Source organism: Arachis hypogaea, chromosome 1 (genome assembly GCF_003086295.3).
Source record: "Arachis hypogaea cultivar Tifrunner chromosome 1, arahy.Tifrunner.gnm2.J5K5, whole genome shotgun sequence".
NCBI classification, from domain to species: Eukaryota; Viridiplantae; Streptophyta; class Magnoliopsida; order Fabales; family Fabaceae; genus Arachis; species Arachis hypogaea.
Genome location: NC_092036.1, coordinates 106,609,213 through 106,624,509, shown reverse-complemented (window position 1 = coordinate 106,624,509; position 15,297 = coordinate 106,609,213). Strand labels below are relative to the sequence as shown.

At 32.7% G+C, this 15,297-nt stretch overlaps 4 protein-coding genes and 1 non-coding gene across 7 annotated transcripts; 3 read left to right on the top strand and 2 right to left on the bottom strand.

Moving 5' to 3' along the window:
* Positions 1-86: 86 nt before the first annotated feature.
* On the bottom strand, positions 87-2,499 carry LOC112707668 (heme oxygenase 1, chloroplastic). Its single transcript, XM_025759540.2, has 4 exons — positions 1,868-2,499; positions 1,537-1,760; positions 652-759; positions 87-571 (listed from the first exon to the last, which is right to left on the bottom strand). Exons 1-4 carry the CDS (start codon positions 2,118-2,120, stop codon positions 473-475), a joined length of 684 nt encoding a protein of 227 aa, XP_025615325.1. The 5' UTR covers positions 2,121-2,499; the 3' UTR covers positions 87-472.
* Positions 2,500-6,966: 4,467 nt separating this feature from the next.
* Positions 6,967-8,428, top strand: LOC112781271 (uncharacterized). The gene is made up of 3 exons (XM_072233258.1): positions 6,967-7,145; positions 7,417-7,450; positions 7,790-8,428. Exons 1-3 carry the CDS (start codon positions 6,967-6,969, stop codon positions 8,408-8,410), a joined length of 834 nt encoding a protein of 277 aa, XP_072089359.1. The 3' UTR covers positions 8,411-8,428.
* Positions 8,429-9,016: 588 nt separating this feature from the next.
* Positions 9,017-11,414, bottom strand: LOC112707649 (peroxidase 25). The gene is made up of 4 exons (XM_025759501.3): positions 11,211-11,414; positions 10,918-11,097; positions 10,347-10,509; positions 9,017-9,763 (listed from the first exon to the last, which is right to left on the bottom strand). The coding sequence occupies exons 1-4, from the start codon at positions 11,412-11,414 to the stop codon at positions 9,342-9,344; spliced, it is 969 nt and encodes a 322-aa protein (XP_025615286.1). The 3' UTR covers positions 9,017-9,341.
* Positions 9,178-9,259, top strand: TRNAS-GCU (transfer RNA serine (anticodon GCU)). Its single transcript has one exon. It is a non-coding gene; the product is annotated as a tRNA-Ser (tRNA).
* A 190-nt stretch (positions 11,415-11,604) lies between the features above and the next one.
* LOC112707637 (G-type lectin S-receptor-like serine/threonine-protein kinase LECRK2) lies at positions 11,605-14,850 on the top strand. 3 transcript variants are annotated; one of them, XM_025759477.3, is made up of 3 exons: positions 11,605-11,744; positions 12,281-12,854; positions 12,951-14,850. In XM_025759477.3, exons 1-3 carry the CDS (start codon positions 11,711-11,713, stop codon positions 14,776-14,778), a joined length of 2,436 nt encoding a protein of 811 aa, XP_025615262.1. In that variant the 5' UTR covers positions 11,605-11,710; the 3' UTR covers positions 14,779-14,850. The 3 variants fall into 3 exon arrangements, with proteins under 3 accessions (XP_025615262.1, XP_072058234.1, XP_025615253.1); XM_072202133.1 differs by having other exon boundaries at positions 11,609-11,744; positions 12,287-12,854; XM_025759468.3 differs by lacking the exon at positions 11,605-11,744 and having other exon boundaries at positions 11,771-12,854.
* The last annotated feature ends 447 nt before the right edge of the window (positions 14,851-15,297 follow it).

Here is a 15,297-nt window from a genome sequence, read left to right as displayed (position 1 = left end):
ACTCAGTTGATCATAAAAAAGAACCTCATGTGCATAGTTATAGTTAGCAAACCTATCTCTGCTTGAATTGAAAATTTAATAGCATATGCTTCACAATCATCATAATATAAAGGATATTGTTGTTAGATACATTTCATAAAATGTTCTTAGCTTGCAGGGCAATGAATGCTCATTCTCAAAGTAATGCACCAGACAGACAATATTTAATTATATAATTATAATGACTGTACAACTCCAATATCTGAGTTACATGTTTCTTTTTGATTTCATTGGTATATTATTCCAGGTGAAGATGGATCCCCAGCCAATAGTATGAATTTAAATCCTTAAGATAGTCATTGCATGTATTTACTTTCTGCAAATCGCACCAGATGGAAGCCGCGTGCACTGATGCGTCCTTCATTGTTATTCCGAGAGTGCATAAAGTTTATAAATGAACGCATTATTTACAGAGGTATCATGGCAGCAGCGCCTATGATCGTGACAGTATCAAACGGAGAACCTCGCCTGACATCTTGAATGTTTTCTCCGTTTCAGCAAGACAACGTTTCTTCTCTTCTTCAGTCCATCCCTGAGAAAATCACAAAGGAATCTATCAGAAAAACTGCAAGGCAATGTAGTAAAAGGATTATGAGAGTTAAAGAAACTTACTTCAGTAACTTTGTTCAGCTTGTCCCTCACGTTCTGTAACAACTGGGAAAGGTTGCCATCCCATTTATAAAACTCTAACTCTTTCTTGTTAAGCAACTTTTCAGCTACCTGCATTAGTGAAGATTAAGATGCAAGAAAATCTTGAGTACAGAACAGGTAAACTATCATATATTTTTTCAGTTTTTCTGCCAGATGTTGATAGTTTGAGATAGATTTAAAATGTATAGAAATATTACAACAGCTAAAGCTTTATATGCTGCTGTTATGAAAAGGATCAACCCTGCAGTGGTGGGATACCACACATGCAGAATTTTGTTTAGTCTATTCTTCCTTATTTTAGTTTTAGTCTGCTACGTCTACATCCTTTATAATATACACTGTTTTGACACTAATATTTTCTTAGCAATCAAACATATATTCTCTTTGTTTTGTTAATTAAAAAATAATTTAAATACAAAATGAATTAGTAGCAATCATATTTTTATACGAATATCAAGAATATTTGGTGTATAAATAGATTTTTCTTTCAGTTTGGTCATTAATTGGAAGTGACATCATTTGAACCTTTGCCAACAGGTGAAATAAAAAATGTTGTATATACACCAAAAATCATCTACCAAATCAATCAGTATATATGTGTATAAATACATGTATAGTTTCATTCATTTTTAATTTGTATTTTATATTCCAATATGTATTTCATACGACTATCATGCCTAGTGTATACCTAGCATGGTTGGGTTGAATTTCAAAGGCTAAGTGAAACAACATTCCATCAGTACTATTGATTAATTACCAAGAATATAGCAAAGAATATAACAGAACTATGCAGAGATATCTGCAACATTGACATAAATGGAGTTTTACATGTATCTGATCTGTTACCTTTTTCCCAATCATTCTTCCACCGGCTGAATGTGCGAAGTAGATGTTGTAAAAGTGGCAGATAAAGGCTTGCTCGTCGCTCTCCGACAACTCCTTGAGATACTTGGCATAGTTAAGACCTGGTGAAGAAGGTTCTGGGATGGCATGACCTTCTTCCTTGAACCACTTCAAATCTTTTGCCAAATTTGCACACCTTTCCAACCCTGTGTTCCTGAATTCATCATCTGCACAAGGACATCAAGAGATTCAATCATGTAATAATCATAATCGGTCCTGCTAAGGAAACAATAAGAATGATTTTTTAATTTGAATCATAACGATTGTAACTAACATGAAGGGTAAAAAGCATGTTGGATGATCTTCTCAAGAGTGTCAAAAACAACCATGCTATCCACAAGAAACTTGAGGTATCCATCAATGGTAGGGTCCCATTTGGAAACTGATCGCTCCTCAGGTTGCTTAGGTTGCTTCTCACCATCTCTAGCCTGCTCCCTTGTATGCATCTTCATAGACACAGACTTCAGTTCCTCCACAAACATCTTCCTGGGTGGAGCTTCAGACACACACACAAACTCCATAGACATCCTTAACAATCACAAAGCTTAAAGGATATTTGATTTTCTCTTGTTGAAGAAGTTGCAATGAAATGAAAGAATGAGTGCACGGAACCTTTAAATAAGCCAAGGAATGGAATGTTGCACAAGTAACAGGTTTAATCTTCAACTAATTATATAATAATAATAACATTACTAATAATATAAATGTATTGTAAACCATGTAATATAAAACTGCGTGACGTTGAAATTGTTCTGACTAATGGGTATGTATATTAGCAAAGAATTTTTTAATCAAATATGAATAGAAATTTTTTATTTTATATTTTTGCGACTATGTTGAATATAATTTCTTTTAATTTTGTGCAATCTATATTGGTATCTATGATTGGAGGATCATATTTTATATTCTATATTTTATATCTTTAACTTCATCCTTATCAAGTTATCATGTTTTTCTGCTCTCTATCATCCTTGAGCTTTAAATTTATCCGCTTATTTGTTTTATTTTAAATTTATTTCCTAGAATTTCTTTTCCTTAATTAACTTCGTGAAAATCTGGTGGATTAAAAGGTTTAGGTACTTGTTGCATGTTTAGGTAAGAATATTTATTTGGGAATTGGGACAAAAGTCCTTTTCTTTTTTATTTTATTTTTCCCGACCCTTGAGGCCTTAATGACGTTGGCAACCTGGTTAGTTTCACTTTTTAATTTTGACATGGAGAAGGAAATGGAGTAAGACGATACTATAGCGTGTATGCATACTTTATCTAAATGTGGTGTAAGAAAAGAACAAATCGAACGGAGCGAGTTTAGTGTAGGTAATCGAACGGTCCGATTTAAAGGGTACAAATTGGATGTATCATCTCTGCCACATGTTGTGCATGCCTTGCTCTTCACAGTGGTGCCTCTTATATCAACATAGCCCTTTCTACTCACTCTGGACTTCCAAAATCACTTTCTCCTTTAACCCACTCAGCAGCCTCACTTCTATGAAAAAAATTGTAATACTAAAAAAAATAAAAATGTAAAGATGTTAATCGTATGAAATTTTATATTAAAAATTATTTTTGTCATTCTAATTATGTAAATTTATTTTTTAATTTTTTTATATTTTAGAATTATTATTATCGTTAAAAATTTAAGAATATATGTTTAAATGATATGTTACAGAATTATTATTATTATTGTTAGAAAATGAATTTAGAAATATATATGGTACAAAATTATTATTATTGTTAAAAATTTAGGAATATATATTTAAATAATAGTTAGAAATATATATGTTTAGATGTAGTTAATGAATATTTTAATTAATAATGATATTTGAACTAGACTAATGTGATAGATTAATAAAATATATGTTTAGAATTTTTTGTAATAATTTTAGAAATTATATTTAACTAATTTTAGAGTTACATTAAATTATTGTATAATTTTTTGTATTAATTTTGGAAATTTTGATTAATAATTAGGTTTTGTAAAATATAATATATTTTTGCTCCGGTAATAATTTTTTGTTTATTGTTAGATTTTTAATTGACATAAATATATTATTATAGTTGAGGTTTTAATAAAGTGAAATATTATTAGTTAAATAAGAATTAGATTTATTTATTAGTTATTATTAATAGTATGTTAGTATTTATTGTTAGTGATATAGGAATTATTACTCGGTAAATTATCTATGACTAAATAAATAAATAATTATGTAAGAAACAATTCAATACTCACTTTGAAAAACAGTATGACTAAAATATTTAATATGTATAATAATAAGGTAATTTTTAAAAATTCAAAAAAATTGAAATAATTTCTAGGATTATTAATTAAATTTAGAAGTTAAATTATTATTACTTGAGAGTTTAATAAATTGGATTTAGTAAAATTATTTGTTTTAATTAGATTTAGTAAAATTATCTATGATAGCCGTGTGGTTTTAATTAATATGTATTGTGTAGTTAATTGTGTAAATTTTTTAATAATGATAGCTAATTAATTGGTAGATTAGTTGTATTTATACATACATGATAGTTACTAAATTAGCTAATTAATAGGAAGTTTAACATTAGTTTAATAAATTAGTTATTCTAATTAGAAAATTAACTTTTAGTAGTAAATTAGTAATTATTAATGATTTGACTAATAGTTTATTATATTTTTGTAGAGATTACGAAATTTATCATGTAACTACTTACTACCTTTGGATTTGTATAATCACAATGTGGAGGAACATTTACGATTTACTGATTTTTATCGTGTTTTCTAAATTGAAATAGTTCAATGTCAAAAAGCACTGGTAAATGTTCTAGTAAATCAATACTCACTATATCAATATAAATACTGATTAATAAATATTAATTAATATTTAACTAAATCAATAACTAACTAAAAATATTATTATCTTAAATTTAACTAAATAAATACATAAATAAATGCTAATTAAGTATATTTTCACATGTCACGTAACTATTTGGTCCATTGATTAATATAAATGATGTAATCCTTCATATAAATATAAGCAATTACGTACCTGCATTCATATCTTCTGAAAATTTCGGAGCATGCATGGCTTTTAAATCCAAAACTCGCATGAAAAATGGCTCATCAAATGGATGTTTGTTTGCGAGTGCATTTGCCACGTCTGTCACATTTGGAGCCATAGTGCCATTACCTTGATCTTCGTCTCCGTTTGGACCAACAACTTCGTAATTGATTTCAAACTCTTCTTCATTGTCATTATTGTGATCTTTCCATTCAATATTTCAGTCGGCTTCAAATTGTTCGAATTTAATATACAACTCAATGAACGATATCTGAACGCGACTTTCAATGTACATTGAAAATATCTCTTGCATGCTCGCTTCATTAGTTATATATTTAGTTTGAAATTGAACGAATCCACCAAATACCAGTATGGGATATCTGTATAAAATACATGATATTTTTTTTGACATTTCAGAATCTATCTTCTCACAAATCACACCTTCTAGTTCTTCGAATGAGATTGTGAATGGAATAACAATATCTAATGGATTTTCACAAATAAATATTACTCCTTCAGATGTTTGTAACAAAATCTGACTGAAATAATATATTTTTAATAGGACTCTATCATCTATTTTTCTCACTCACATGAATATGAACTTCACTATCAAATTTTTTTACTTCATACAAAAGAACATAAATAGAGGAATTGAAAGAAGAAAAAAAAGAAGAACAACAAGGAGAGGAGATCTGAAAACTCGTATACGAGTTATACATACTTATATATATATAACAAATCAGATCAACCGATTAGCATTGACGAATTTAAATAAAATATATAATAATTAAATCGGACGATTCAATTAGCTATGCCAAGATTAAAATTCTATCTCCCGCATAAACGAAATAAGACATGTTGCACAAATTAATAAAAATGTTTCAAATAATTTATATCCATAAAAAAATATTTCTTTATTTTATTTATTTTTTTAAATAAATTATTATGTATTTATTATATATATTATTTAATTTATTTTTAAGATATATTTTATATTTAAAATATATTTGATATAAATAATTAATTTGATGTTTGATTTTTTTTATAAGTAACATGACCGTGAATCAAAAAATATATTTTTTCATGTTTAATGATAATTTGGTTGAAATTTTATGTATTATAATACTCGACATCTCTTTCGTATATTTTACTTATTTTTAAACTAAAAATTCATTTTCTAACTTCTGTTACTCTTGATAAATCTTTCTAGATTTTTCATCTTCAATAATTAATAATTTTTTTTCTTGTTTAATTTTTCATTTAAATTAAAAATTTTTATATAAGTATTATTAGAAAACACTAAAAATATATATATATAGAGTTTACACTATTAATATATGGAAATTAAATCTTATGCACGCGTGTGTGACAAGTACAACTAATTAATTTTATAAGTTTAAGTAATTTAAATTAAGTTGTCATTTCAAGGAGCCAAAATTATTTGTCCTTTCGTGAAATCTTACGGGTAACAATGATTATTCTATTTAAGTGATAGCAAGTGATGAGTTGTAAATCTCTCTTAGACATTTTGATGATCAAGATAATATATAGATATATATACACTATCTAAAAGTCTGTTTTAATATAACATAGGGTGAGTTATGAACTTATGATGTCAAGATATATATAGTAGAGATTCCTTTTGGATTAAGTAAAGTGATAGCATGTCACTCAAAATTTATTTGATCCAATTAATATAATTTGATATGATTTTAGTTATATAATAATAATAAAAATAATATAAAGTAACTATCTTGTTTTACAAGTACCTTGGTAGTTTAAATCATAGTAGTGGTCCGAACGAAAACAAATACGAAAAGAGAAAGAAAGAGAAGAAAAAAATTATGCACTTGTATATGGTTTAAATCAGTTTAAAAGGTTCAAAGAATAATGTTGTGAATTATTGGAATAGATGCTTTAACTTGAGCCTTCTTAGTTAGTACAATTTTCGTAAAATTCAAACTTAGAACTTCAATTTAGGAAACGCATATCACATTTTTTTTTTCTCTAAGCTAACAATTGTTTAATAACAATTCATACGTTAAGAATAAGAGTTAATACTCAAATTCATCCCTGAAAGATACTTCGATCTTCATATTAGTTTCCGAAAGATAAAGTTAATTAAAAAAGTCCTTGAAAGATACACGACTGAATCAGGTTCGTCCTTCCGTCAAATCGCTTGATAACTTGGCTAACGTCTGCTGATGTGTGACGTTAACGGCCACGCTGGCAGAGAAGGAAAACGATGCCGTTTTGAGTGAATGCCCTGATGGTCATGATTCGGCGTCGTTTTGTGGGAAGAATGGAGATTTTGTGGTTGGTTGGTTTTAAAATGTGTGAAGTGAAGCAGCGAGAGGAACGTGTGGAGATGGGTAAAGGCAACCCACAGAGAAGAAGCACCGGCGACGAGCTCCATACGGCGGCAAGGTCCGGTGATCTCGTCGCTATTCAGATGATTTTGACTTCAAACCCTTTGGCTGTTAATTCCAGAGACAAGCATTCGAGAACACTGTATCCTCCTCTCATTTATTATCACTACTAATTGCTAAAGGAACCCTAACACTCTGTTCGGTTCCCACGGTAAATTCTCCATTCAATTCGTTTGCTTTGAAGTTTAACTTGTTCTTTCCTGATGATAATTGAATCCATTGCATCGTGATTTTTTTCCCTTTCCTTTTTGACCTATCTGCATCGAATCGTGGATTAGCTTCTCTAATACCATTGTATTGGAATTTCTGTTGACTTATTGTTTATGCTTTCTATCTTTTTGTTGCATGAACAGAGTTATGCTGCATGTTTCATCTGAAAATGATTTGGTATTTTGTTATGTGCTTAATGTGTAATGCCCTATGAACTTGTTATTATGGGGTAGGGTTGTTTTATTGGCGAGTAAAAATGGGACGAAACTTTTCATGAAAGTGTTTGATGACTAAATTTACACATGGACTCATGAAACTCATTAAAGAAAATTTTTACCCAATTTTTTTCCTCTAATTAAAGATACCCTAGGAAGAATTGGAAATAAGTAAGGATATTTTATATAGAATAAAATGAATTTGGTTTGTCTTGAAAATTACAGCATTTCCACTTTGTTCCTTTGACAATTAGCTTTGGACCATAGACTTCATTTAGCAGCATTCGCTGGACATGCATAGATAGTAAGTTATCTGTGCAAGAATAAGGCTAATGTTGGTGCTTCTGCTATGGATGACATGGCCGCAATACACTTTGCTACTCAAAAGAGACATTTGGAAGTTGTTAAGGCTCTAGTTGCAGCTGGTGCATCCATCAAGGTTTGTACTTGCAAAGGCATGAATTCATTACACTACGCAGCTCAAGGTTCCCATCTGGAGCTTGTTAGGTACTTGGCCAAGAAAGGGGCGAGTCTTACTGCCAAGATAAGGGCAAGAAAGACTCCTTTGGATCTTGCTAACAATGAAGAAGTCCGCTCATTTCTGGAGGAATTCGAAAGATCAGCCAAGAACAGAGCATCTAGCAACAAAAATAAAGCTGAACAGTCTGATCCAAAAGCATCCACGTTGGAATCAGAAGATAATTCAAGTGCCAAACAGCCTGCAGTGGCTGTCGATGAAGAAAACGGTGATGGAGAGAAGAGAGAGACTAATGAGGATGACGAAAATAGTGATAGAGAGAAGAGGAAGGCTAACGAAGAGGACGCAAGAGAAGACTCATCACAATCAAAAAGAGCAAAAGTTAAGTTGAGCCATCTCCAAAGTTCAGATGATATCCAAGAAGAAGAAGAAGAAGACATGTAGGTTGGCAGAGGCATAGTGTAGTAGAGCGACACTCCACCACCACGGCCTCCATTTGCTACCTCCATCGTCGCCCCAAACCAGCAATTTCAACACTAACCCAGGCATATGGCCCTCTAATTGTTGAAGACGACGTATTTATTGTCGAAATTAGGATTAGGTTTCAAACAATTAGGGACTGATTTGAACTGTTTTGCCAAACTTACCTTGTCAGCAATCGGTTATGACACGTTGGCCTCTTCCACGTTGGAAGCTAACGAAATACGTCAGCAGACGTTAGCCAGGTCACTAAGAGAGTTGACGGAAGGACAAACATGATTAGCTTGGGTATCTTTCGGGGACTCTTTTGATTAACTTTATTTTTCGGAGACTAATATGGAGATCAGGGTATCTTTCAGGGACGAATTTAAGATTTAACTCTTAAGAATAATTTTCAATAAAAACTAAAAAGTACGAATTTATTTTTTTTCTTTTTAGTAAAGAAAAAAAATAAAAAACATGTGTAATACATACTCTTTCTAAGAATTTAATTGTATCTTTTACTTTTCATCTAAATTCATTCTTCATAGAAGAAATTTCCCTAACAATTTTATAAAGTACTGAATCAGATTTAGTTATTGACAATGCATCAAAACAATCCATTTCTATCTATCCATAAATTGTCCACAAAATATACATCTTTATAAGCATTACATGCATTATGCATTTATACAGCAGAAATAGATAAATTAAAGCATTAAATATAAATTACTTGAACCATTAATAAACAAGTCGCTTTGGCCGAGTGGTTAAGGCGTGTGCCTGCTAAGTACATGGGGTTTCCCCGCGAGAGTTCGAATCTCTCAGGCGACGTATTTTATAATACACAATGCTTATTTGATCTTATTTCATATGCTGATATACACAAACTATATACCGAACACAACCAGAATCATCAGTTAAATTTAGAGCACACTTTTCTAATTTCTCCTTGACTACCAGCCTTCACTTCAATGCTACTCAACTTAATCATGGCCTTAGGAAACTCGAATTCAAATCTTAATCCCAGTATCCCTCTAATGTTCCCAGCATAATTCTGAACTACACTTTTTGTAGCTGGATCTTCCCACAGCCTCTGATCTGACTCTAGAACCCCACTACCATCACGCACGTTCTTGAAGTAACTAACATCAAACTTTACAGGACTATCTTTGTCCAGTGCCACCTTTCTCAAACCATCTCCGTTTTTGGGACACTGAGCTTGAAGCAGCTCCAAGAAAGATTGGTTTATGGTAGGATCAGCGTTCCCTGTGGTCGTGAAATTGTATAAACGGTAACTGAAGAACCTGCAGTCTGTCTGCCCTATGGTGTGTGCACCTGAAAATACATGGTAAAAAGTTATCTAAGATTATGCCAGGTGAATATATATATATATATATATATATATATATATATATATATATATATATATATATATTATAAAAATCAGTCATATATTTGTGTCTCATTTTTAATGTGAATTTTATATTTTAATATGTATTTATATTATGGTTGATTTTGATGTACACCTGATATGAATTTTACACGTCAACTCATTTATCATCTATTATCAGATGAAACAAAATTGTGAAATTTTGAATTAAGTTTTAAAATAGTCCCTGAGATTGACGGCGTGTATTAAAATAATTTTCGAGATCTTAATTGCACCAATTACACTAAAAAACTAACATAGTGCACTTTTGTCAATTCTAGAAACGTAATTAATGTAATTAGGATCCTGAACGCTATTTTAGTGCATGCGACTAATTTACAAAACCACTTTGGGCTCTAATTTGTGAAAGTTTTGTAATTTAATAGACTAATATGATAATAAATCAATAGAATATTTCATACAAGATGATTATTATATCCAACATAAGTTTGTATTTAATAATGTGAAATACAGTGAAACATTGCATACCTAATAAGGTGACAAGGTCATGAACATCTAGACCTTTGGCTGAAAATTTTTGCTTCTGGACAGAAACCGGGTCAAGCGGAGAAGGCATGTTTGAGGCTTGATTTGATGAAGAAATCCTCCCATCTCTTCTTCCTGTTGGTACTAGCCAACTTGGACCACCACTCTGCCATTTTTTCTCAGGTGTTAATTTTATCAGTTCCTTTATAAGAGTCCATTGGTCCATGATAATATAGAGTTCAACATCATTTTACAAAAATGTATTGGGTACTTATTTTGTCTTGTCCTTTGTATCGACTCACACTTTTCTACTATTAGATTATGATGCGTCGGCTTGGTAAACAAAAACAAAAATAAGTACAAATAACACGTCTTATGTTTGTTTTACAAAAATGCTATATGTACGCTAAAAATCAGCTATCAAATCAGTCACTGTGTATTTGTGTACAAATACATGATTTATTGTTTAACTAATTTTTAATATGTATTTTGTATTTCAATATATATTCTATACGGGTGGTTAATTCGCAAGCTGATTTTGATGTACACATAACATGATTAGTTATTTTAATACCAAATGGACTGCATCCCTGGCTGCCAATGCTAGAATGTCAGCACATGAGACAACTCCAGGGCATGTAGCTTCTATCTGTGATTTTGCATCATCAATGACTTCAAAACCTCTTAGACCAATGTTTTGCACTGCATTCCTTTCTGCAGAAGAGTCTGCAATCAAAATTGAACCATCGCACCCCTATGGAAGAAGATATTTCCAATGACTTGTTAATCAAGCTTAAACAATGCTATGTAGTGAATGAATAAGGTTGAGACAGCATAGAAGAACAGATAGCAATAAGATAGCATTACCTGTACAAAGCAATCATGGAAATGAAGCCTGAGAAGGCCAGGAGCAATGGTAGGATCTTTATTGAAGTGAGATTCAACAGTGGACCGTATAATGGCCTCAGCACTTGGGCATGAACTAGAATAAAACCCTGTTCTTAGTTGGGCTTGAACTACTGCCAAAGTCATCATCATAAACATAACTAGGTAGCTCAATATGGCATCCATTTTGCACCAACAATGATACCAGAAATTGAAGAAACTAATATTCCTATAGAAACTTGAATTTGTTTTTAATTACTTGATGGTTTCTCTCCTTCAGGCACTTATATAAGGGTTTGTCCCATGCAAAAATAAATAAGTCTGAAGCTTTTCTTAATCTACTCTACTTTATTCGGCCAATCACTAAGGTTTTGGCCCATAAGTCAATGACACTTTGATAAAAGTGGGACATACACGGAGAAATTAAAAGATGGTTTCCCATATAAGTTTTCTTAAGCAAATGTTGTGTTAGAGAATGGAAGATGGAGTTCACAGAGTGGATTGCACAATGGAAAGGTCATTTCACCACACTCTTGTTCTTGTCTTTGATGCCTCTGCTTTATTCCTCTACGCGTTTATGCTTTATATATGACTTATTTTTGGCCCAGCAACACTCATCTTTTAGCTTTAGTTAGTTCACTTGTTTTTCTTTTGTTCACATTAGCTACTTCCTGCTAATCAACTTAAACTTAGTAAATTACCATTCACAAGCCTGTTTATCAAGTGAAAAAAATTTACAGTATGAGTACTTGAACTGCACCATACAGTTTGTGCCAACTCCAAAGAACCTTAGTGATATGAGTAATATTATGCCATTGAATCAAACTAAATCTATGCCTTAAAGACTGGTATTGACTTACATAACTTAAAGCTGCATTCACCATTCTATAAGGCAAGAGGAAAAGTAAAAGACTGATACATATTTGTTAAAATTGAATGTTTGGAGTTTGAATTAGTCTCAAATAGCTAGATAGACATGGCTTCTAAATCCCCCATTCTCATTGTTCTGCTCTTTCTGTCTTCTATTCTACTGCTACACTCATCACTTGCAGATGCAGGTGATGGAATAACCAAGATTGAGTTGGGTCATTCCCTCTCTCCAAAAGGAAACCAATCTTCATCATGGTTATCAAGTTCTGGACATTTTGCATTTGGATTTTACCCTCATGCTCAAGGCTATGGCTATGCTGTTGGTATATGGCTGCTTGGTGAGCCTGACATCACTCTAGTATGGACTGCTAACCGCAACGATCCGCCGCTACCTTCTTCCTCCACCTTACTTTTGACCATTGATGGCTTGGTTCTTCAACAAGGACAAAAGATTACTAATAATGTCACAGGGGCTTCTATGGCATCCATGCTGGATTCCGGAAACTTTGTAATCTATGATGATTCACATGTTGTTGTGTGGCAAAGCTTTGATCATCCAACCGATACCATTTTAGGAGGTCAGAACTTAACTGCAGCAAACAGATTGGTGTCTAGTTTGTCCAAAACAGATCATTCCACTGGACTTTTCTATCTTATCATGCAAGAATCGGATAGCAACCTTGTTGCTTATCCCCTCAAAACCTTACCATACGCTGAGGATCACTACTGGGCTGAGATTGACAATGCTACTACCGGGTAAGTCACCCAATTCACCCCATTATTCACTTCACTTCATTTCTAGTTTTCCATCTAGAAGGTTTAACTTAACACATTTTTCTTTTTTTGGTTTAGTTCGGTGCAGCTGAGTCTTAACACGGAAGGATTTCTTTGCCTAAGAGAGCATCAATGTTTTGTCAACAACACAAACTTGTTGAAAAATAGCAATTCTCAGAAACAGAACACAACCTCAATATACCGGGCAACATTTGATTTTGATGGGGTTTTCAGATTGTATGAGCACCAATTTGATGGTGAGGGAAATAGAAGGCAATTAAGTGTTCAAATTAGGTGGGAAGCCTTGCATGATAAATGCCAAATCAATGGTTTTTGTGGCTTCAACAGTTACTGCTCCAACACCAATATGTGTCACTGTTATCCTGGTTTCGTCCCCATCAGCAACAATGGCATGTTTCTGGAATGCAAACTGAACTACAGCAAAGACGAATGTCAATCTAATCCTGACCCATCTTCGCTGTACGATGTTACTCTTTTGGAGCACATGTCATGGAGTGATTTCCCATATTTGGTTAAAAAAGAAACAACAATGGAAGCATGTGAGGAATCTTGCAAGGAAGATTGTGATTGTGGGGGAGCATTGTATGCAAATAATGGTGGTATCTGCAGCATATACAGGCTTCCACTCAGATATGGCAGAAAGGTTCCAAATGCATCAGACACAGCCACAGCCATTTTCAAAGTTCCTTATCATTCAGGATTTCTAATTAACCAAACACATCTAGACCCGGATTCCCATGTTGTTGTTGATAACAAGAGAAGCCTAATACTGATTCTATCCTCTTCTTTGGGTTCTGTTACTTTGCTCTGTGTGATCATTGCTGTCTCGGTTTTCTTCAATTATAGGCATCATGTTTATAGTTATGCAAAGTTGTCTGCAAGCTCAAACCTGGGAATCACCAAGGAATGTTCATTGCGCTCGTTTTCCTTTGACGAACTTGTGGAAGCAACTAGTGGCTTCACGGAAGAGATAGGAAGAGGGTCTTATGGAGCAGTTTATAAAGGAACAATAACAGGTGATGGTAGTAACAAAACCGTTGCTGTGAAGAGACTAGAGAGGATTGCTGATGATGAAGGAGAGAGGGAATTCCGAGCTGAAGTTACTGCCATTGCTCGAACTCACCATAGGAATCTGGTTAAGCTTGTTGGGTATTGTATTGAAGGGTCAAGGAAGCTTCTTGTTTATGAATATGTTAGCAATGGCTGCCTCGCGAATCTTCTGTTTAAGGGTAAGAATCATCATCATCATCATCATGATCAGGCACTTCCATGGAAAGAGAGGATTAAAATTGCATTGGATGTAGCCAGAGGAGTGCAGTATCTGCATGAAGAGTGCGGGGTTCGAATCGTCCATTGCAATCTTAAGCCACAAAATATACTGATTGATGAAGCATGGACAGCAAAGATATCTGATTTTGGATTAGCACGGCTTTTGAAGCAGCCTCAACAACCAGAGTTTCTTACTGATGATGAGGTAAGAAGCAGTTACTTGGCACCTGAATGGAAGAATGAGGCATCACCATCTTTATCTTCATGTTCATCTCCATTGGTGTCTGTGAAAGTTGATATTTACAGCTATGGGGTTGTGGTGTTGGAGATAGTGTGCCGCAGAAGAAGTATAGATGTAAACGTGAAGTGTCCAGAGGAGGTTCTTCTTTCAAGTTGGGTGTATCAGTGTTATGCAGAAGGAGAGTTGAGGAAGCTTGTTGTTAATGAATCAGAAGAAGAGGATACAGATTGGAAGACATTAGAGAGAATGGTGAAGGTGGGGTTGTGGTGTGTGCAGGATGATCCATCACTGCGTCCTTCAATGAAGAATGTTATCTTGATGTTGGAAGGTTGGAAACCTATTCCAACTCCTCCATCTCCTCTTGCTTCAACTTAATTTAGCAATCTTACTAATGCATATTACAGCATTGTTGTTCCTTCAGTTTCTTATATACATTATTCTTATTTATGTTTTTCTTACATTATTGTAATTGTATGTTTAGAAAGGTTAGTAGCTTCCATGAGTGGGAGTTTGTTCATGAAATAAATAAATTACTTCTAAAATTGAATGAGCTTTTGTAATTATTAGTATAATTTTTTGAAAGAAATAGTTTAATGACAGAGTATCGGAGTTTATAAGTCTTCCAAAAAGTATAGAATTCAATTTTTATGGATTCGAATAAGAGAAGAATTTCGGAAGAAAATAAATAAAAAATTTAATACAAAATTCACGTAAATTTAAAAATATAAAAAGAATTTTTATGTGAGAGAAAATATTAAAAAAAAATTTATTTTAGAGTAAAGTACTAAATTAGTCCCTTACGTTTAGACATAATCCTATTTGAATCCAAAAAAGTTTCATTTAGTTTCAATTTAGTTCCACCTTTGGATCAAAGTTAAATAATTAATGAAATAA